The sequence below is a fragment of the Emydura macquarii genome, unplaced genomic scaffold, assembly GCF_026122565.2.
Source record: "Emydura macquarii macquarii isolate MOO-44397 ecotype Brisbane River unplaced genomic scaffold, CSIRO-AGI_Emac_v2 contig_1365, whole genome shotgun sequence".
NCBI lineage: Eukaryota > Metazoa > Chordata > Testudines > Chelidae > Emydura > Emydura macquarii.
In genome coordinates, this window is record NW_027131502.1 from 223,883 (window position 1) to 247,088 (window position 23,206).

The following is a 23,206-nucleotide window of genomic DNA, read 5'->3' on the forward strand; positions in this document are numbered from 1 at the left end:
ATCGGGGGAGAAAAGCTCCAGCAGGGTGATTAGTGTCCGCTGTCTGTCCCTCTCGGGCAGGTCTGTGTGTCTGTTCATGGGCTGTGACTGAGCCGGCCCCACTGCCCAGGGAGCTGTGTGAGGCTTCGGGGGTGAATGGGGTTAAAACACTTAGAGACGCCCAGATGGAAAGTCCTGGAGAAGAGCAGGGCAGGGGGGTGGATATTGATCAACTGGTTTTGCACAGAAGAGGGACACTCCCAAAAACTCAGAGCTGAAAGGCTGCAGACAGCCAGACCTGACTCTGAATTAGCACCCAAAATGTAATGAACCCTCAGCCCGGACGGTTTAATGGGGCACGGATGGCATTTGCACCCAATGCGGGGGCAGAGAGGGATGCCTGGGAAACAATTGTGGGTGCAGCACTGTGGGTGTAAATTCAATGGCTGATCCTGGTTCAAGCCAGTAATAAAGTGACCAAGTGTTTTCCCAGCCTGGGTGAGTTTAGAGCATCTCTTTGCAGAGCAAAGAGCCTGTGGAGAAATCGGGCTGTGAAATGGACTCAAGCCCGTCCTGAAAGCTCCCCACTCGTCCTTCTCCCTTGGCAAGCTGCAGAATCACCCCCACGTTGTGCTTTTGATCCTCCCAGGGGAAAAGGAAGGAAAATGGCAGCAGTAGAAGCAGCTCAGATAGAAAGAGAAATGGCTGCACCAGATCCAATTCTGGGAGGGGAGTTTCAGGGCCCACATATTTATTATTCGTGTTACTGTACTGTCTAGGAGCCCTAGTCTTGAACCAGGACCCCACTGTACAGACACTGGGCAAATGTAGAATACAAAAAATCAGCTATGAAAACATCAAATGTTTTGTCTGGTGGCTGCAGTTGTTCACGCCCCTCTAAAGCAGGTGCAGGGCAGGGGCTGGAAACAGAACCCCGGGGTTGGGATTCGATGGCCTGCTCTCGAGATCAATGGAGCTGGCCTCACAGACAGAGAATAGGAGAGCAGAGTATTGAGAAAAGTGGGTTTATCCCCTAGGCGGAGACATAGTTTTGATATCAGAGAGTCACTGTGTTACAGAAAGCACCAGAAAATTAGAAGCAGGAACCAGCCACCTGATGGCAAGCAAATGCCTGGGCTGGAGTCCAGCCAGGATGTTTGAGCACCCTTCAGCTGCTCTGTGTCCATGGCGAAAAGTCATGACTGGATCTGTGAGTCAAGAGAAAGAATAGACACTGGAGATGCTGCTGGTGAGAAGACAGGCTGCTCCCCATCTGGCAGTGACTGTGTATCCATGCTCCTGGGAAGCTCACGAACGGAGGCAATTCCCCAGAAGGCCCAGGGAGACGAAGGATTTGCAACAAATCTTTTATTCAACAAAGCAGAAAGCAATGGAGGAAAAAACGTCAATGAGAGATGCAACCAACACCTACATTTCCAGAAACACAAGACCCCTCCTCCACCATCCGGAGAGAATTCCCTCGCAGGGCAGTCATTTAGGGAACAATCACCGTGTCTGACAATGGGAGCTGAGTCCCTGCTTGAAAACAGGGACCAGAGAATCCAGCTAAAACTCTTCGGCTCCATAAAACGCTCACCCGACAGAGAGAGCTAGGGAAGAGTGAGAAAGTGTCAGAATAATAAAATACAGTAATAAAAATAAAGAAACTTTCTAGCTGAAGGTGCCGATGTTGTCTTGCACCACTTGATACTGTGTTGCTACTAATGAAATCTGGTGGGATGATGTAGAGGATTGGACTGGACGATTGGAGTGCTAAAATCAATGGTTATAACCTAGTTAGGAAAAATCAAGTGGACAAAAGTGAGGGGGAAGGGCACTGTCAAAAATAACATTACGTGCTTCTGAGTCACTGACAACTAGGAAGAAAATGATGTTGAAAGCTTATGGATCAATGTCCTAACAGATAAAGCACGAGATGAGGTATTAGTTGGTGTCTGCTACAAATCCCACCAGGGAACAACAGGATGACGGACTCCTTAAGTATCGTCCTATAATATGTAAAAAAAAGCTACATGATCAGTGGGACTTCGGTCTGAGTGACATGTAGACGCTAAGGTCAGAAGGGACCAATATGATCATCTAGTCTGACCTCCTGCACAATGCAGGCCAGAGAAACTCACCCATCCACTCCTGTAACAGACCCCTGAACTATGACTGAGTTATTGAAGTCCTCAAATCATGGTTTAAAGACTTTAAGGTACAGAGAATCCACCAGCAAGTGAGCTGTGCCCCATGAAAAACTGCCAGAGCCTTTGCCAATCTGCCCTGGGGGAAAATACACTGAAGGTCTCATGCTATCGGTAATAAAACATCTTTGGAATTTCTAAATATTATAAATGACAACTTCCTAACTAAAAAGGTTTTGCATCCAACACAGGGGATTCTATATTAGACCTTGTCATAACATATAAAGAGGAATTGATCACAGAATTAAAAGTTAGTGATAGCTTAGGCACAAGTGATCATGACGATCACATTTGTTACATGCAAACCACTACTATATATTTGATGCTTTGAAAGGACAAATTTCACAAAGCTGAAAACAATTATGAGACAAATCAACCAGGAGGAGGAATTTAACCAAAAAAATGTAAATAGGATTAAGAACACTTTACCAAAATTCCACAATTGTTTTTTTTTTCTTTTTTTAAAAAACAACTTGGCTTCAAGGAGAAGTGAAGGCAGCTATAAAAATAAGAAAACAATAAATAACAAATGGAAGAAATGGGAAGTTGATAGTAAATGAACACAAATCAGAAGCTAGAAATAGTAGCACATTGATAAGGGAATCAAAAGGACACCAGGAGAAATCTATGGCAAGCACAATTAAGGACAGCAAGAATGAATTTTTTAAAGTATATTAGGAATTAAAAGAGTCCTAACAATGATCGAGTTCATCACTAGATGGAAATAGCAAAATTATCAATTATAATGCAGAAAAAGCAGAAGTATTCAATACATTTCTGTTCTGTATCTGGGGGGTAAAAAAACCCAGATGCTGTAGTTTGACATATGATGGCAACACTCTCTTTTCATTCCAATAGTATCCTGTGAGGATGTTAAACAGCAGCTACTAGAGCTAAGCAGTTTTAAATCCATGGGTTGGGTCTGGATAACTTTGCATCCAAGAGTTTTAAAAGAGTTAGCCGAGGAGCTCTTTAGACTATTAATATTATTTAAATAACTCTTGAAACACTGAGGATGTTCCAAAAGACTGGAAGAAACCTAATGTTGTGATTAGAGGATGATTACGGGGATGATGACTTACGCAATAATACAATTGCCAGCCTTACTGAGCTTGGGAAAATTAATGGACTGGCTGATATGCAACTTGACTGATAAAGAATTAAAGGAGGCTAATATAATGAATCTCCATCAACATGGGTTATGGAAGACAGATCCTATCAAAGTAACTTGATTTTTTTTCCACCTGAAATTACAAGTTAGGTTGCTAAAGATAATAGACTTCTATAAGACATTTGACATGGTACTGCATGACATCTGGATTACAAAACTAGACTGATACAAAATCAACATGACACACATTAATGGATTTAAAACTGATTAACTAACAGGTCCCAAAATGGAATGGTAAATTGGGAATCATGGAGTTAGTGTTTCTAGTGGGGTCCTGCAGGGTTCAGCTCTTTGTGGCAGGCAATTTAACAATTTTATCAGTAACCTGGAGGAAAATGTAAAATCATCACTGATAAAGTTTGCAAGTGACACGAAGACTGGGGGATAATGTCAGTGTTACAGAGTTGGGTGCCAGCAAACAATATGCATTTCAGTATGGCCAAATATAAACTCATACAATCAGGAACAAAGAATGCAGGCCTTAGTTACAGGATGGGAGACTGTACCCGGGGAAGCAGTGACTTTGAAAAAGACACGGGAATCACAGGAGATAATCAGCTGAACATGAGCTGCCAATGATCCAAAGGAATAATGCTCTCCTTGGATGTGTAAACAGGGGAATAGCGAGCAGGAGTAGAGAGGTTCTATTACCCTCCATATTTGGCAATGGTGAGACTGCCGCCTGAATACTGCGTCCAGTTCTGGTGCCCACAACTCAAGAAGGATGTTGATAAACTGGAGAAGATTCAGAGAGGGACCACAAAATGATTAAAGCACTGGAAAAACATGCTTGTAGTGGAAGACTCAAGGAGCTCAATCTATTTACTTTATCAAAGATAAGATCAGGAGGTAACTAGATCAGTCTAGAAGTATCTATACTGGAAACAAATATTTGATAATAGACTTTTCACTCCAGCAGGGGAAGATATAAGAAGATCCAATGGCTGTAATTTGAAGCTGGACAAATTCAGCCTGGAAAATAAGGCACCATTTTTTAAATAGCGAGCATAATTAACCATTGGAAAAAACTTACCAATGGCTGTACTGGGTTCTCCATCGCTGGTGAGTTTTAAATCACAATTGAATTTTTTTTTAAAAAAAAAGATCTGCTCGAGTTCGAACTGGAATTAATTCAGCGGAGTTCTATGGCCTGTGTTATTCAGGTCAGGCTAGATCAACACAATGCTCCCATCTGGCCTTAGACTCTATGAACACACAGTGCTTAGTGACACCTGACAAGTTTCCAGGGAGGTGAATAATTATTACTATCCCCATTGCAGAGATGAGAGGAACAGCACCACAGAGAGGAGGGGAATGACTGGAACAGGGTCACATAAGGGGATACTGGGAGAGTTGGTTAGTGAACCCAGAAGTTCTAACTCCCATTCCCTTCACCCTGCTCTGACCATCCGACCATCCTCTCTTCTTAGAGCTGGGGTCTGTACCGAGGACTGATACATCTCAACTCCCCTGCAGTCACTGTTACCCTGTGAGGAGCAGGGTAATCCACCAGATCCCCCGCCCCTCTCTGGGGAGTCTCCCCCATGAATTCCCCGCTGTCCAGTGCACTCCCTGTGTCTACGCAGATGTTCAATACACTGAGAATTCCTCTGAAATCCTGCCACTTCAGATCAGCTGCTCTTCCTGCCATATAACTACAGCCCCATAAGGCTGCTTGGGGCTACCAAGAACAATGCACCCAGGCCTCTGTTAGGAGCTACAAGGCTGACTGAACTGCAGCCGGGCATGTTTACCTCCCTGCTACGCTGGAAAGTGCGTGTGGCACCTGCACAAACATCTCCCCACTAATTCCATCACCTGCTCCCCCCAGACCCTGCATTCACTCATCTCCCCGGTACCCAGCATTCCCTCCTGCTCTTGTCCCACCAGCTCCTCCCTCTGCCCCCCAACCTGGCTACTGCCCACACCCAGACCATCCTCAAATGCAGCACATTTACATTTTGCTTCAGTAGAACACAGATCCCTTGCCCCATAACGGGAGGTCCCGCCACCTTCTATACCGCGTGGCGTTTCTGGTGAGACATGAGAGAGACCTCTGCCTTGTAGCTTTTCCCACAGACAGCACATTTATAGGGTGTCTCTCCATTGTGCATTTTCAGATGTCTAATAAGGTGCCACTTCTGAGTGAAACTTTTCCCACACTCATGGCAGTCATAGGGCCTCAGTCCGCTGTGGATTCTCCTATGTCTAATAAAGGCCGAGCTGTGATTGAAGCTTTTCCCGCAATCAGAGCATTTATAGGGCTTCTCTCCTGTGTGGATTCGCCGATGTACAATAAGGTGGGAGCGATTTTTGAAGCTTTTCTCGCAGTCGGGGCAGTTAAAAGGTTTCTCTCCCGTGTGGATTCTCTGATGTGAAATACGTTCTGAGCTCTGCTTGAAACTTTTCCTGCAGACAGAACATTTATAGGGTGTCTCTCCCGTGTGGATTCTTTTATGTACAGTTAGGTCTGAGCTCCGAATGAAGCTTTTCCCGCACTCCGGACAGCTAAAGGGTTTTTCTCCAGTGTGGGTTTTCTGGTGTGCAATGACATGAGCCTTCCGACTGAAGCTCTTCCCGCACTCCGGGCAGTTATAGAGTTTTTGTCCCGTGTGGATTCTCTGATGTTTAATGAGGTTTGAGCCATCACTGAAGCTTTTCCCGCAGTCAGAGCAGTTATGGGGTTTTTCTCCCGTGTGCGTTCTTCGATGTGAAAGAAGCTCTGAGCTGCACTTGAAGCTTTTCCCACAGTCGTGACACGCGTAGGGTTTTTCTCCTGTGTGGATTCTCTGATGTACAATAAGGGTAGAGCTCCGGCTGAAGCTTTTCCCGCACTCAGGGCAGTTATAGGGCTTCTCTCCCGTGTGGTTTCGCTGATGTACAATAAGATGTGATCTCCAACTGAAGTTTTTTCCACACTCACCACAATCATACATTTTTTCTTTACTGCAGATTCCTGCTTGGATTGTGTCTTCATGAGGGTCTTTCAAAACTCCTCTACGGTTAGTGGATTTACCCTGTGTCTTTCCTTGGTGGTTTCCCAGCTGCCTCTCTGGCCTGAGCTGACTGTCACAGGTTTTTCCCTGCACAGGACTCCAGGAACTCTTCCTTTCAGCTCTTCCTGATGGCATCCCATGCAGTTCCACTTGCTCAGGACCTTCCAGCTGCGGGTTCTCCTCCCTGTTTTCACTCAATGTCCCATCACCTGCTGGGATACAGAGGGAATCCAGACATAAATATTGACTTGCTCTGGGAAGAAAAAGAACTTGCAGAAGGAGAGTGGCAAACCAGGGAGCAAACCAAAATAACTGCTGGGAAGATTGGAAAAATCAGAAGCTGAACTTGCACTCCTCCAAAACCCTTTCTCAGATGAGAGCCAGGCACCAATTCTGCCTCCACATCCTATGCAACAACTGAGGGTGAAGGGAACTACAGCCAGGTGTCAGTCAGGGCGGGTGGGAAACCATGAGTGATGTCTGCCATGAGGATTTGACACCTGGTGGAGACAATCCTGACTTGGATGAGACCAGGAAGAACTAGAGGAGCTCATGGGGCCTTTGTGGGAATCCCAGCTGTTGACATCAATGTTGGGTGGTTTCTGCATCCATTTAACCGATTCCTCACCTGTGTGGCTGTCTCTTGGGATCTCTCTTTCCTTAGCGCCCTGGAGATCCGGGACCCATGGATCCAGCTGGGAGATCACATCGGGTTTGGGAATGGGAAATCCTGCTCCAGGGAAGGAAAACAGATGAGATAAAAATGTTACAGTTATTCTAACACAGAGCTGGGTTGGGTGGGTTCCACTGTATAAATCCAGATGGTTCTTGGGAGACGTCAGGTCCCCCTGCCGGTGATTCAGGGAACTCTACACACCGGAGATTTTAGGACTCTTGCAAAGCACAGTTGTGCAGCCCCTTACCCTTTCCTAACCCAGCTGAGACCAGAGCCCTTTCCAGGTATAGAGCCAGTAGGGGGACACAACATCTTTCTGCGTATCACTGTGTGCCCATGCTTAAAAACACAGATAGGAACACACCACCCATCCCCTCCCTTGGACATTCTCAGGATGGGGCTGTATTTGCATCTTACTATGTTTCCAAATCTCCTCTCCCATAGGACAGGCCATAGAGGCCACAGACTCTTTCACATGGGTTCTGGCGACTATGGGGTTGATCCTCCTGAAATCTAAGGGACCAAGGAAGAACCCTGAGCAGAAGCCAACCCAGAATCTTCAGAGATCCCCCACCTCCAGCTTCTAACAACCAAGGGGACAGGAATCCCTTACCCAGTGATGTCACGGTCTCATAATTCTCCTGCATGACGTCCCTGTACAGGGCTCTCTGATGGGGGTCCAGCAGAGCCCACTCCTCCTTGGTAAAATACACAGCCACCTCCTGGAAGGTCACTGGCCCCTGAAACAGCAAGATTCCCCCGCTCAGAACTGTTCAGTTTAATGACAGGCAGTCCCGGAAAATGGCTCTCGGCCGCAGACAGCAGGGAACTTTCTCTAGTGAAGGGGAAATTTCTCAGAGCTTTCATGAAAAAAAACACACTGCTTCTGTGGTGAAACCGCGATGCCCAGAGCCTCTGGTGATTTTATCAAGAGTCCCACAATATTTAGTTGGGACTTCTGGATGTTTCCCATGATCTCACAGTAATACCATTATTAAGGTTAAGAGACAGAAACAACAAAGTGTGCAGTCTTCTAGCAATAAAAGTTTGGATAGTAACATATTGGTAAGGGTTTTTTTTTTTTTTAAATGATCTCCTTCATCAAAGAGGCAGGAGTAGGCAGTTTGTAGGAAGTGGGTAATATCTCTTTAAACAGTTTACAAATCCTCTGGCTCACTGTGTTTTTTAGAAGGGCCAGAAAACAAACCAAGTAAATGTATATACGTGGCTAGGCCTTCTGTGTATAGTTAGAAAAACACAGTTACTTGGGACCCAGCCGTGCCTCTGAGGTTTCTCCACATTCTTTATGGTGTAAAGAGCAAACTATGCAACAGAAGGTTTTTCATTTCCTGTTCTTCTCTGCTTCTGTATTTCCTGTCCCTCCTCAACATCTAGACCAACCACACTGCCTCCCTGAAAACTGCTTACCTGCACTGCAGCCATTGCTCTTCCCCGTCCCCTGGGAGGATGGGAGGATCTGGAGCAAGATGTGGAGGTCATTCTGCAGCCTGTCAAGCAGAGAAGGGTGATTGGGTAGGTTGCAGAAGAGGCTTTGGTCCATTACACCCCTTGGTTTCCCAGGCTCTTTCCCTGCAGAAAGATACTTTAGACTCAGCCACTTTATTACAGTATCGCTCAGCCTGAAACAGGTGAACACCCTCCAGTGACACCAGGAGAAAGCAGAAGCCAAGGAGCAGCTGTGGGAGATTCCCCTTGTCCCCGGGGCAGCACGTTCCCAGCAGGGCGGGGACCAGGCAAGGACAGGAACCGGCTTCTCCTCGCTCCGCGCCTCACCTGGGCCCGGACAGTCAATCTGCCCCGGGGCTGCAGTGACTGGGGCTGGGCAGGGCCGGGAGCCGGGAACCTCCCTCCCCGCTCATCGCCCCTCTGCCCCTGCCAGCCTCCCCCTGCCCCCTCCTCCCCTCCGGCCGGGAGACTCGCTCCCTGGCCCCTTCCCGGGGCTGGCTCGGCCCCTGCAGGCGCGAAGGGCAGCAGAGCCCGGCTGTGTCCGGGGGGGCAGCAGCTCCGGGACCCGCAGAGCCCCGGGAGCAGAGATGGGGCGAGGAGGGGCCGTGGGGGCAGAGTCACTTTCCTGCCCGGCCCCGGCACGTTCCCCGGGGCTCCCCTCACCTGCAGCCTCCGGCTCGGGAGCTGGGGTCGGGGCTGCCCCAGGGGCTGGTTCCAGCCAGCGAAGAAAGTCCCCCCCGGGCCGGGCACCGAGGGGGCCGCGATGAAGGCTCGTTCCCCAGCACAGACCCCGCCGGGGGAGCAGCCGCTGCTCAGTCCCGGCTCCCAGCTCACAACGGAGGCAGCAGCTGCTCGATCCACGCCCCGCGGCGTAGGAGCCGGGCCGCCTCTGCTACCGGAACGAGGATTTAGTGCATCGCACCGCAGAAGAAGGACCGACGCCCCCTGCCCGTCCTGGGCTCAGCGCCGGATACAGACAATACAAGTACAGCCGCGATCAGCTGCTCCCACCGCTTCCTGTGCCCCCTGGATACCAGCCCGGCCTGCCGCAGCCAGAGTAACTAACTCCGTCTGGATCCCGGGTCCCTGGAACCTCTGTCTCTAGGGCAGGGCTATTGTTTGCGGCCCCAGCGTGAGAGTCCTGGTGTTGGTTGCTGGGGCTGTCCCCCAACACCCGATCCCTAGACATCTGGGGCACAAGACATCACTGGAAGAGCAGGTAGCTGAGTTCCCCACCTTCCCGGGGCAGTGGGGGTTCAGGCCCCCTCATCCCCATCTCCCCTGACCCCCTCTGTCTTCGTAGAGTAGACATAGCCTGAGAGACTGACAAAGCCTTCACTGGAATCCGTTGGGTTTGCCTGTGTGTTAGTATTGGTCAAACAGATGGTAGAGTTTTAAAAACATGCTTCGTGTTTAGACTTGATTGAATTCTTGTAAATCACTGCCTAGGACAATCTCACGTCTAACATCTGTATCCCATATTGTAAGGTAATAGCTGAACATTTGCATTAGTACGCCTCTGTAACTGTGTAAATCACCAGACAATAGAGAACACGCTAACTAGGGTGACGTACTTGTCTCCAACAGGTGTTCTGTCCTGCCCGACAAAGAACGCCCATTGACAGGGAGACAACCGATGGTGGAATATCCAAGGACACAAGGCTTTGTTGATTGTTCCCCCTCACCCCATGAAGAGGCGTCTGCAATTGAATTCCTCCCAACAGCTGAATTTGCAACTCCAAGCAGAAGTGGGGAAGGAATAAAAAGCCCTAACAAAGAGGAACTGTGTCTTTACGCTTCTTGTACTCTGAGGGGCAAGGATTGCTCGAACGTGCAGGAATGAAATCAGGAAGGCCAAAGCACAATTGGAGTTGCAGCTAGCAAGGGACGTGAAGGGGAACAAGAAGGGTTTCTACAGGCATGTTGCCAACAAGAGGAAGATTAGGGAAAGTGTGGGCCCCTTAAAGAATGAGGGGGGCGACCTAGTGACGGAGGATGTGGAGAAAGCTGAGGTACTCAATGCCTTTTTTGCCTCTGTCTTCACAGACAAGATCAGCTCCCAGACTGCTGTATTGGGTGGCACAGAATGGGAAGGAGGCGAACATCCCACAGTGCTGAAGGAACGGGTCCAAGACTATTTAGAAGGATTGGACATACACAAGTCCATGGGGCCGGGTGCAATGCACCCGAGGGTGCTGAGGGAGTTGGCTGAGGTGATTTCAGAGCCATTGGCTATTATCTTTGAAAGCTCGTGGCAACAGGGGGAGGTCCCTGAGGACTGGAAAAAAGCAAATATAGTGCCCATCTTCAAAAAAGGGAGGAAAGAGGATCCAGGGAACTACAGACCGGTCAGCCTCACCTCAATCCCTGGAAAAATCATGGAGCAGGTCCTTAAGGAATCCATTTTAAGGCACTTGGAGGAGAGGAAGGTGATCAGGAACAGTCAACACGGATTCACCAAGGGAAAGTCATGCCTGACCAACCTGATTGCTTTCTATGAAGAGGTGACTGGCTCTGTGGTTGTGGGGAAAGCGATGGACGTTATATACCTTGACTTTAGCAAAGCTTTTGATACTGTCTCGCACAGTATTCTTATCAGCAAGTTAAAGAAGTATGGGTTGGATGAATGGACTATAAAATGGATAGAGAACTGGCTAGAGCATAGGGCTCAACGTGTAGTGATCAATGGCTCCATGTCTAGCTGGCAACCGGTCACAAGTGGAGTTCCCCAGGGGTCTGTCCTGGGGCTGGTTTTGTTCAACATCTTTATTAATGATCTGGAGGATGGGGTAGATTGCACCCTCAGCAAGTTTGCGGACGACACTAAGCTGGGGGGAGTGGTAGATACCCTGGAGGGTAGGGATAGGATACAGAGTGATCTAAACAAACTGGAGGATTGGGCCAAAAGAAATCTAATGAGGTTCAACAAGGACAAGTGCAGAGTCCTCCACTTAGGAAGAAAGAATCCCATGCACAGCTATAGACTGGGGACCGACGAGCTGGGCAGCAGCTCTGCAGAAAAGGACCTGGGGGTAACGGTGGATAAAAAGCTGGATATGAGTCAGCAGTGTGCCCTGGTTGTCAAGAAGGCTAATGGAATATTGGGCTGCATTAGGAGGGGCATTGCCAGCAGGTCACGGGAAGTGATTATTCCCCTCTATTCGGCATTGGTGAGGCCGCATTTAGAATACTGTGTCCAGTTTTGGGCCCCCCACTACAAAAAAGATGTGGACAATTTGGAGAGAGTGCAGCGGAGGGCAACCAAAATGATTAGGGGGCTGGAGCACAGGACTTATGAGGAGAGGCTGAGGGAACTGGGCTTGTTTAGTCTGCAAAAGAGAAGAGTGAGGGGGGATTTGATAGCGGCTTTTAACTACCTGAAAGGGGGTTCCAGGGAGGATGGGGCTAGGCTGTTCTCGGTGGTGGCAGATGACAGAACAAGGAGCAACGGTCTCAAGTTGCAGGGGGAGGTCTAGGTTGGACATTAGGAAAAAGTTTTTTACTAGGAGGGTGGTGAAGCATTGGAATGGGTTACCTAGGGAGGTGGTGGAATCTCCATCCTTACAGGTTTTTAAGCTGAGGCTTGACAAAGCCCTGGTTGGGATGATATAGCTGAGGTTAGTCCTGCTTTGAGCAGGGGGTTGGACTAGATGACCTCCTGAGGTCCCTTCCAACTCTAATATTCTATGATTCTATGATTACTAAGCATAAGCAAAAAAATACCCAGTGCTTAGCCTGGGTTAGCCCTAAAAGACATAGAGAGCTTGCTTATCATAGAAGATTGCTTTTTGAATTTTAAAGATTGGAACTCAGTTGGGTGTATATATGTTTACCTGCTTTAACCTAGTCAATAACTCCTGTTTCCTTTTTCTATATAATAAATCTGCAGATTTATTGTAGGATTGGCTACAAGTGTTTTTGGTGTGAGATTTAAAGTGCAATTGATCTGGGGTAAGTGTCTGGTCTTTGGGACAGGGAGTAGTCTGAATATTGCTGTGATATTTGGTATAAAGGGCCATCTATCACAGAGCTGGGCTTACCTGGATGGCGAGACAGATTGGAGTACCCAAGGGGACTGTCTGTGACTCCATGTTTAGGCTGTTACAGCGCTTGAGGCGTTTACACTTGATAATTGGTTGGTGAAATCCAAGTACAGAACTCATAGCTAATTTGGGGGTTGGTGGGCTGGTTGCTAGCAGTCTGCATGAGGTCGGTACCCACGCTCTCGAGACACTGCAGGACAGCTAAGAACCTGGGAGACATGCAGTTCCCTCTGCAGGAGATTCAGAAATCTTATGACTCTGGCGGAGCACAGGTGAGAAACCTCTTGTCCCTTTCTAAACCTGCTGAGACCAGAGCCTTTTCCAGGGATGGAGCCAGCCCTGTGAAGAGAGGGGGACACAGAGGGACACACAAAATGTGTGTGTGTGTCCGTCTGTCCATGTTTAAAACAGAGAAAGGCACATACAAGCCAGCCTTTCCCTTGGAAGCTCTGGGATGTGGACAGATTTGCACTGATCCCCCTGAAATCTAAGGGACCAGGGAAGAACCCTGAGCGGAAGCCGACCTGATGCCTCAGAGCCCCTCCCACTCCCCCTTTCTAACACCTCAGGAAACAGGAATCCTCACCCAGTAAAGTTACATCCTCCTAATTCTCCAGCACGAGGTCCCTGTAGGGAGCTCTTTAACCCAGCACAGACCTCATGGGGGAGCAGCAGCCACCCAGCCTGGAATACCAGATCACAGTGGAGGCCACGTCTGACCCAGGAAGCTCAACGCCAGGTATCCGGAGCAGAGACCGAGCAATAGCAGCCTCCTCTCTCTTAGCAATAAGCAGAGTCCCTTGGTAACCACAGCTAAAGAAAACCCCTCCCTGTGCTCCTCACAAGGGTCAGGCATGCAGCACAGGAGGGGCCAGGCTAGAATTATTTTTTCTTTCTGAACAGAGAGAAACCATCAAATGACAAACTCCTGGCTCTTTTGTTCTCCCTTCCTCTCTCCTCTCAGTCTCACTCAGCTGCCCAGGTTTCCCTCCCACCCAATAGCTGGATGGCAGATTATTCTCACCCCCTCCCTTCACTTCACCATCTCCTGCACCATCCAATCACACCGTTTCCCGCAACCTTATCTGGACCCTTTAGATTATTTCTCTGCCCTTAAGGCTGCCATCGTGCTCCCCCAGCGCTTATAGACCCTTTCCATGTCCCCGCAGCGCTGGTCTGTCTCCCTGCAGCTCAGCTGATGGCCCAGGCCTGTTTCAAACACCCGCATGGAGATGTCAATTTCAGACCGCCACAAACACTTGGGATGTTTTGCCTGGTGGCTGCAGCTGTTCACTCCCCTCGAGAACAGGTCCAGGGCAGGGGTTCAGTGACTCCATCTACAGCACAGAGCAATGTAGCTGGGCCTGGGAGAGAGAATGGGACAGCAGAGTATTGAGGAAAAGGGGTTTATCCCCCTAGACAGAGATGCTATTACCGGAGCAGGGAGGTAGAGCCACAGAAACCACCAGGAAACTGGGAGCAGGATCCAGGCACCCAGTGGGAAGTGAATGGCTGGGATGGAGTCCGGGGAGGATTAGAGTCCTGCAGCTGCTCTGTGTCCAAGGAGAAATGTCATGAATCTGCCTGTAATTCACTGGACTCCTCAGTGAGCTGGGGGTGGAGCAGAGAGAGGGGAAAGACACCGGAGATGCTGTCAGGCAGGAGAGGGGCTGCTCCTCACTGGAAGTGCCCAGGGGCCAGCTGTTCCAGCTCTGAGCAATCTCTAGTGTTCACCACCCTGCCCTCTGGGCCAGGGCTCCTGGATTCTGCCTTTGAGGCTATTTATCCCCTGCACCAATTATACAGCCAGGATATGGGAGGGGAAGATGCAGAGACTGAGCCCAGAGGCACCCAGAGCTGCAAGAGCAAAGATATGGAGGCATCAGATACCCCTTCTAAAGCAGGATGGACCAAGACATCAGCGAAAGGGCTGGAGATAGGGAATGAGAGATTCCTGCTGAGCGGAAGCAAACAACGTAAGAATGGGTCAGACCAATGGTCCATCTAGCCCAGCAGCCCGTGAAAACTGGTGGGATGCTGTAGACGACTGGATTGGACGATTAGAGTGCTAAAATCAATGGTTATAACCTAGTTAGGAAAAATCAAGTGGACAAAAGTGAGGGGGAAGGGCACTGTCAAAAATAACATTACGTGCTTCTGAGTCACTGACAACTAGGAAGAAAATGATGTTGAAAACTTATGGATCAATGTCCTAACAGATAAAGCACGAGATGAGGTATTAGGTGGTGTCTGCTACACATCCCACTAGGGAACAACAGGATGATGGACTCCTTAAGTATCGTCCTATAATATGTAGTAATAAAAGCTACATGATCAGTGGGACTTCAGTCTGAGTAACATGTAGACGCTAAGGTCAGAAGGGACCAATATGATCATCTAGTCTGACCTCCTGCACAATGCAGGTCAGAGAACCTCACCCATCCACTCCTGTAACAGACCCCTGAACTATAACTGAGTTATTGAAGTCCTCAAATCATGGTTTAAAGACTTTAAGGTATAGAGAATCCACCAGCAAGTGAGCTGTGCCCCATGCTACAGAGGAAGGTGAAAAACTGCCAGAGCCTTTGCCAATCTGCCCTGGGGGAAAATACACTGGAGGTCTCATGCTATCAGTAATAAAACATCTTTGGAATTTCTAAATATTATAAATGACAACTTCCTAACTAAAAAGGTTTTGCATCCAATACAGGGGAATTCTATATTAGACCTTGTGAGAACATATAAAGAGGAATTGATCACAGAACTAAAAGTTAGTGGTAGCTTAGGCACAAGTGATCATGACTTGATCACATTTGTTACATGCAAACCACTACTATATATTTGATGCTTTGAAAGGACAAATTTCACAAAGCTGAAAACAATGATGAGACAAATCAACTGGGAGGAGGAATTTAACCAAAAAAATGTAAATGGGATTAAGAACACTTTACCAAAATTCCACAATTGGTTTAAAAAAAAAAAAAAAACAACTTGGCTTCGAGGAGAAGTGAAGGCAGCTATAAAAATAAGAAAACAATAAATAACAAATGGAAGAAAGTTGATAGTAAATGAACACAAATCAGAAGCTAGAAATAGTAGCACATTGATAAGGGAATCAAAAGGACACCAGGAGAAATCTATGGCAAGCACAATTAAGGACAGCAAGAATGAATTTTTTAAAGTATATTAGGAATTGAAAGAGTCCTAACAATGATCGAGTTCCTCACTAGATGGAAATAGCAAAATTATCAATTATAATGCAGTAAAAGCAGAAGTATTCAATACATTTCTGTTCTGTATTTGGGGGAAAAAAAACCCAGATGCTGTAGTTTGACATATGATGGCAACACTCTCTTTCCATTCCAATAGTATCCTGTGAGGATGTTAAACAGCAGCTACTAGAGCTAAGCAGTTTTAAATCCATGGGTTGGGTCTGGATAACTTGCATCCAAGAATTTTAAAAGAATTAGCCGAGGAGCTCTTTAGACTATTAATATTATTTAAATAACTCTTGAAACACTGAGGATGTTCCAAAAGACTGGAAGAAACCTAATGTTGTGATTAGAGGATGATTACGGGGATGATGACTTACGCAATAATACAATTGCCAGCCTTACTGAGCTTGGGAAAATTAATGGAGTGGCTGATATGGGACTTGACTGATAAAGAATTAAAGGAGGCTAATATAATGAATCCCCATCAACATGGGTTTATGGAAGACAGATCCTATCAAAGTAACTTGATTTTTTTTTTTTTTGGCTGAAATTACAAGTAAGGTTGATAAAAATAATAGTATTGATGTAGCTTAGACTTCTATAAGACATTTGACATGGTACTGCATGACATCTTGATTACAAAACTAGACTGATACAAAATCAACATGACACACATTAATGGATTTAAAACTGATTAACTAACAGGTCCCAAAATGGAATGGTAAATTGGGAATCATGGAGTAGGTGTTTCTAGTGGGGTCCTGCAGGGTTCAGCTCTTTGTGGCAGGCAATTTAACAGTTTTATCAGTAACCTGGAGGAAAACGTAAAACCATCACTGATAAAGTTTGCAAGTGACACAAAGACTGGGGGATAATGTCAGTGTTACAGAGTTGGGTGCCAGCAAACAATATGCATTTCAGTATTGCGAAATATAAACTCATACAATTAGGAACAAAGAATGCAGGCCTTAGTTACAGGATGGGAGACTGTACCCGGGGAAGCAGTGACTTTGAAAAAGACTTGGGGATCACAGGAGATAATCAGCTGAACATGAGCTGCCAATGATCCAGAGGAATAATGCACTCCTTGGATGTGTAAACAGGGGAATAGCGAGCAGGAGTAGAGAGGTTCTATTACCCTCCATATTTGGCAATGGTGAGACTGCCGCCTGAATACTGCGTCCAGTTCTGGTGCCCACAACCCAAGAAGGATGTTGATAAACTGGAGAAGATTCAGAGAGGGACCACAAAATGATTAAAGCACTGGAAAAACATGCTTGTAGTGGAAGACTCAAGGAGCTCAATCTATTTACTTTATTATCAAAGATGAGATTAGGAGGTAACTTGATCAGTCTAGAAGTATCTATATCGGAAACAAATATTTGATAATAGGCTTTTTACTCCAGCAGGGAAAGATATAACAAGATCCAATGGCTGCAATTTGAAGCTGGACAAATTCAGCCTGGAAAATAAGGCACCATTTTTTAAATAGCGAGCGTAATTAACCATTGGAAAAAACTTACCAATGGCTGTGCTGGATTCTCCATCGCTGGTGAGTTTTAAATCACGATTGAATTTTTTTTTTTAAAAAAAAGATCTGCTCCAGTTCGAACTGGAATTAATTCAGCGGAGTTCTATGGCCTGTGTTATGCAGGTCAGGCTAGATCAACACAATGCTTCTGTCTGGCCTTAGACTCTATGAACACACAGTGCTTAGTGACACCTGACAAGTTTCCAGGGAGGTGAATAATTATTACTGTCCTCATTGCAGAGATGAGAGGAACAGCACCACAGAGAGGAGGGGAATGACTGGAACAGGGTCACATAAGGGGACACTGGGAGAGTTGGTTAGTGAACCCAGAAGTTCTAACTCCCATTCCCTTCACCCTGCTCTGACCACCCAACCATCCTCTCTTCTCAGAGCTGGGGTCTGTACCGAGGACTGATACATCTCAAGTCCCCTGCAGTCACTGTTACCCTGTGAGGAGCAGGGCAATCCCCCAGAGCACCCCTCTGGGGAGTCTCCCCCATGAATTCCCCGCTGTCCAGTGCACCCCCCGTGTCTACGCAGATGTTCAATACACTGAGAATTGCTCTGAAATCCTGCCACTTCAGATCAGCTGCTCTTCCTGCCGTATAACTACAGCCCCATAAGGCTGCTTGGTGCTACCAAGAACAATGAACTCAGGCCTCTGTTAGGAGCTACAAGGCTGACTGAACTGCAGCCGGGCATGTTTACCTCCCTGCTACGCTGGAAAGTGCGTGTGGCACCTGCACAAACATCTCCCCACTAATTCCATCACCTGTTCCCCCCAGACCCTGCATTGACTCATCTCCCTGGTACCCAGCATTCCCTCCTCCTATGGCCCCACCAGCTCCTCCCTCTGCCCCCCAACCTGGCTACTGCCCACACCCAGACCATCCTCAAATGCAGCACATTTACATTTTGCTTCAGTGGAACACAGATCCCTTGCCCCATAACGGGAGGTCCCGCCACCTTCTATACCGCGTGGCGTTTCTGGTGAGACATGAGAGAGACCTCTGCCTTGTAGCTTTTCCCACAGACAGCACATTTATAGGGTGTCTCTCCATTGTGCATTTTCAGATGTCTAATAAGGTGCCACTTCTGAGTGAAACTTTTCCCACACTCATGGCAGTCATAGGGCCTCAGTCCGCTGTGGATTCTCCTATGTCTAATAAAGGCCGAGCTGTGACTGAAGCTTTTCCCGCAATCAGAGCATTTATAGGGCTTCTCTCCTGTGTGGATTCGTCGATGTACAATAAGGTCGGAGCTATTATTGAAGCTTTTCTCGCAGTCGGGACAGTTAAAAGGTTTCTCTCCCGTGTGGATTCTCTGATGTGAAATAAGTTCTGAGCTCTGCTTGAAACTTTTCCTGCAGACAGCACATTTATAGGGTGTCTCTCCTGTATGTATTCTTTTATGTATAGTTAGGTCTGAGCTCCGAATGAAGCTTTTCCCACACTCCGGACAGCTAAAGGGTTTTTCTCCAGTGTGGGTTTTCTGGTGTGCAATGACATGAGCCTTCCGACTGAACCTTTTCCTGCACTCGGGGCAGCAGAAGGGACGCTCACCCGTGTGAATTCTCTGATGAGTAATGAGGTGTGAACTCCGACTGAAGCGGTTCCCGCACTCCGGGCAGTTATAGAGTTTTTGTCCCGTGTGGATTCTCTGATGTTTAATGAGGTTTGAGCCATCACTGAAGCTTTTCCCGCAGTCAGAGCAGTTATGGGGTTTCTCTCCTGTGTGGGTTCTTCGATGTGAAAGAAGCTCTGAGCTGCGCTTGAAGCTTTTCCCACAGTCGTGACACGTATAGGGTTTTTCTCCTGTGTGGATTCTCTGATGTACAATAAGGGTAGAGCTCCGGCTGAAGCTTTTCCCGCACTCAGGGCAGTTATAGGGCTTCTCTCCCGTGTGGTTTCGCTGATGTACAATAAGATGTGATCTCCAACTGAAGTTTTTTCCACACTCACCACAATCATACATTTTTTCTTTACTGCAGATTCCTGCTTGGATTGTGTCTTCATGAGGGTCTTTCAAAACTCCTCTACGGTTAGTGGATTTACCCTGTGTCTTTCCTCGGTGGTTTCCCAGCTGCCTCTCTGGCCTGAGCTGACTGTCACAGGTTTTTCCCTGCACAGGACTCCAGGAACTCTTCCCTTCAGCTCTTCCTGATGGCATCCCATTCAGTTCCACTTGCTCAGGACCTTCCAGCTGCAGGTTCTCCTCCCTGTTTTCACTCAATGTCCCATCACCTGCTGGGATACAGAGGGAATCCAGACATGAATATTGACTTGCTCTGGGAAGAAAAAGAACTTGCAGAAGGAGAGTGGCAAACCAGGGAGCAAACCAAAATAACTGCTGGGAAGATTGGAAAAATCAGAAGCTGAACCTGCACTCCTCCAAAACCCTTCCTCAGAAGAGAGCCAGGCACCAATTCTGCCTCCATATCCTATGCAACAACTGAGGGTGAAGGGAACTACAGCCAGGTGTCAGTCAGGGCAGGTGGGAAACCATGAGTGATGTCTGCCATGAGGATTTGACACCTGGTGGAGACAATCCTGACTTGGGTGAGACCAGGAAGAACTAGAGGAGCTCATGGGGCCTTTGTGGGAATCCCAGCTGTTGACATCAATGCAGGGTGGTTTCTGCATTAATTTAACCGATTCCTCACCTGTGTGGCTGTCTCTTGGGATCTCTCTTTCCTTAGCGCCCTGGAGATCTGGGACCCATGGATCCAGCTGGGAGATCACATCTGGTTTGGGAATGGGAAATCCTGCTCCAGGGAAGGAAAACAGATGAGATAAAAATGTTACAGTTATTCTAACACAGAGCTGGGTTGGGTGGGTTCCACTGTATAAATCCAGATGGTTCTTGAGAGACGTCAGGTCCCCCTGCCGGAGATTCAGGGAACTCTACACACCGGAGATTTTATGACTGTCACAAAGCACAGTTGTGCAGCCCCTTACCCTTTCCTAATCCGACCAGAGCCCTTTCCAGGTATAGAGACAGTAGGGGGACACAACATCTTTCTATGCATCACTGTGTGCCCATGCTTAAAAACACAGATAGGAACACATCACCCATCCTCTCCCTTGGACATTCTCAGGATGGGGCTGTATTAGCATCTTACTATGTCTCCAAATCTCCTCTCCCATAGGACAGGCCATAGAGGGCACAGACTCTTTCACATGGGTTCTGGGGACTATGGGGTTGATCCTCCTGAAATCTAAGGGACCAAGGAAGAACCCTGAGCAGAAGCCAACCCAGAATCTTCAGAGATCCCCCACCTCCAGCTTCTAACAACCAAGGGGACAGGAATCCCTTACCCAGTGATGTCACGGTCTCATAATTCTCCTGCATGACATCCCTGTACAGGGCTCTCTGATGGGGGTCCAGCAGAGCCCACTCCTCCTTGGTAAAATACACAGCCACCTCCTGGAAGGTCACCGGCCCCTGAAACAGCAAGATTCCCTGCTCAGAACTGCTGTTCCAGCTTAATCACAGGTTTAATCACAACTTTCTCTGGTGAAGGGGAAATTTCTCAAAGCTTTCATGAAAAACACACTGCTTCTGTGGTGAAACTGTGATGCCCAGAGCCTCCGGTGATTTTATCAAGAGTCCCACAATATTTAGTTGGGACTTCTGGATGTTTCCCATGATCTCATAGTAATCCCATGATTAAGGTTAAGATACAGAAACAACAAAGTGTGCAGTCTTCTAGCAATAAAAGTTTGGATAGTAACATATTGGTAAGGGTTTTTTTTTAGTGTTCTCCTTCATCAGAGAGGCAGGAGTAGGCAGTTTGTAGGAAGTGGGTAATATCTTTTTAAACAGTTTACAAACCCTCTAGCTCACTGTGTTTTTTAGAAGGGCCAGAAACCAGACCAAGTAAATGTATATACGTGGCTAGGCCTGCGTATAGTTAGAAAAACGCAGTTACTTGGGACCCAGCCGTGCCTCTGAGGTTTCTCCACATTATTTATGGCAGGGGTGTCAAACATACGGCCCGTGGGCCGCATGTGGCCCGCGAACTTTTTTGATCTGGCCCGCATTCGACCAGCTTAAGTGAGTCGTGCTGCCGCTGAAAGTGCCACTTTAAGAGATTTTTCGGCGGCGGGTATTGCTCCTAGAAATCCCTTAAAGCGGCAATGCAGCCAGGGCCCCCCCGTGAAATCCCGCCGCCGAAAAGGGGAAAATGGCTGGAATTTTTCGGCAGAAGGCATTGCATGGCCCCTATGAAGTGCAGTGTATGCGAATTTGGCCCGTCACCATCAGCGAGTTTGACACCCCTAGTTTATGGTGTAAAGAGCAAACTACGCAACAGAAGGTTTTTCATTTCCTGTTCTTCTCTGCTTCTGTATTTCCTGTCCCTCCTCAACATCTAGACCAACCACACTGCCTCCCTGAAAACTGCTTACCTGCACTGCAGCCATTGCCCTTCCCCGTCCCCTGGCAGGATGAGACGCTCTGGAGCAAGATGTGGAGGTCATTCTGCAGCCTGTCAAGCGGAGAAGGGTGATTGGGCAGGTTGCAGAAGAGGCTTTGGTCCATTACACCCCTGGTTTCCCCCAGGCTCTTTCCCTGCAGAAAGATACTTTAGACTCAGCCACTTTATTACAGCATCGCTCAGCCTGAAACAGGTGAACACCCTCCAGTGACACCAGGAGAAAGCAGAAGCCAAGGAGCAGCTGTGGGAGATTCCCCTTGTCCCCAGGGCAGCTCGTTCCCAGCAGGGCGGGGACCAGGCAGAGGCAGGAACCGGCTTCTCCTCGCTCCGCTCCTCACCTGGGCCCGGACAGTCAATCTGCCCCGGGGCTGCAGTGACTGGGGCTGGGCAGGGCTGGGAGCCGGGAACCTCCCTCCCCGCTCATCGCCCCTCTGCCCCTGCCAGCCTCCCCCTGCCCCCTCCTCCCCTCCGGCCGGGAGACTCGCTCCCTGGCCCTTCCCGGGGCTGGCTCGGCCCCTGCAGGCGCGAAGGGCAGCAGAGCCCGGCTGTGTCCGGGGGGGCAGCAGCTCCGGGACCCGCAGAGCCCCGGGAGCAGAGATGGGGCGAGGAGGGGCCGTGGGGGCTGAGTCACTTTCCTACCCGGCCCGGCACGTTCCCCGGGGCTCCCCTCACCTGCAGCCTCCGGCTCGGGAGCTGGGGTCGGGGCTGCCCCAGGGGCTGGTTCCAGCCGCCGGAGAAAGTCCCCCCGGGCCGGGCACCGAGGGGGCCGCGATGAAGGTTCGTTCCCCAGCACCGACCCCGCCGGGGGAGCAGCCGCTGCTCAGTCCCGGCTCCCAACGGAGGCAGCAGCAGCTGCTCGATCCGCGCCCCGCGGCGTAGGAGCCGGGCCGCCTCTGCTACCGGAACGAGGATTTAGTGCATCGCACCGCAGAAGAAGGACCGACGCCCCCTGCACTCCCCGTCCTGGGCTCAGCGCCGGATACAGACAATACAAGTACAGCCGCGATCAGCTGCTCCCACCCCTTCCTGTGCCCCCGGATACCAGCCCGGCCTGCCGTACCAGTGTAACTAACTCCGTCTGGATCCCGGGTCCCTGGAACCTCTGTCTCTAGGGCAGGGCTATTGTTTGCGGCCCCAGCGTGAGAGTCCTGGTGTTGGTTGCTGGGGCTGTGTCCCCCCCGGATCCCCAGACATCTGGGGCACAAGACAACCCTGGAAGAGCAGGTAGCTGAGTTCCCCACCTTCCCGGGGCAGTGGGGGTTCAGACCCCCTCATCCTCATCTCCCCCGACCCCCTCTATCTTCGTAGAGTAGACATAGCCTTAGAGACTGACAAACCCTTCACTGGAATCCGTTGGGTTTGCCTGTGTTGGTATTGGTCAAACAGATGGTAGAGTTTTAAAAACATGCTTCGTGTTTAGACTTGACTGAATGCTTGTAAATCTCAGCCTAGGTCAATCTCACATCCAACATCTGTATCCCAT

At 48.6% G+C, this 23,206-nt stretch overlaps 1 protein-coding gene across 1 annotated transcript; it reads right to left on the reverse strand.

The window, feature by feature from the left end:
• Positions 1–1,217: 1,217 nt before the first annotated feature.
• Positions 1,218–22,090, reverse strand: LOC137155639 (zinc finger protein 585A-like). Its single transcript, XM_067552012.1, has 7 exons — positions 21,695–22,090; positions 20,603–20,729; positions 19,948–20,049; positions 18,261–19,531; positions 17,994–17,997; positions 5,316–6,298; positions 1,218–1,589 (listed from the first exon to the last, which is right to left on the reverse strand). The coding sequence occupies exons 1-6, from the start codon at positions 21,764–21,766 to the stop codon at positions 5,373–5,375; spliced, it is 2,502 nt and encodes an 833-aa protein (XP_067408113.1). The 5' UTR covers positions 21,767–22,090; the 3' UTR covers positions 1,218–1,589; positions 5,316–5,372.
• Between the last annotated feature and the right edge of the window lie 1,116 nt (positions 22,091–23,206).

What these genes read in the sequence shown, in the direction of transcription:
- LOC137155639 (XM_067552012.1), bottom strand. Translation starts at nt 21,766, where the DNA reads ATGACCTCCACATCTTGCTCCAGAGCGTCTCATCCTGCCAGGGGACGG. An exon ending in GGGCAATGGCTGCAGTGCAG is followed by an intron (nt 20,730 to 21,694) that starts GTAAGCAGTTTT and finishes TTGCTGTTTCAG; the next exon opens with GGGCCGGTGACCTTCCAGGA. An exon ending in TGAGACCGTGACATCACTGG is followed by an intron (nt 20,050 to 20,602) that starts GTAAGGGATTCC and finishes TCCCTGGAGCAG; the next exon opens with GATTTCCCATTCCCAAACCA.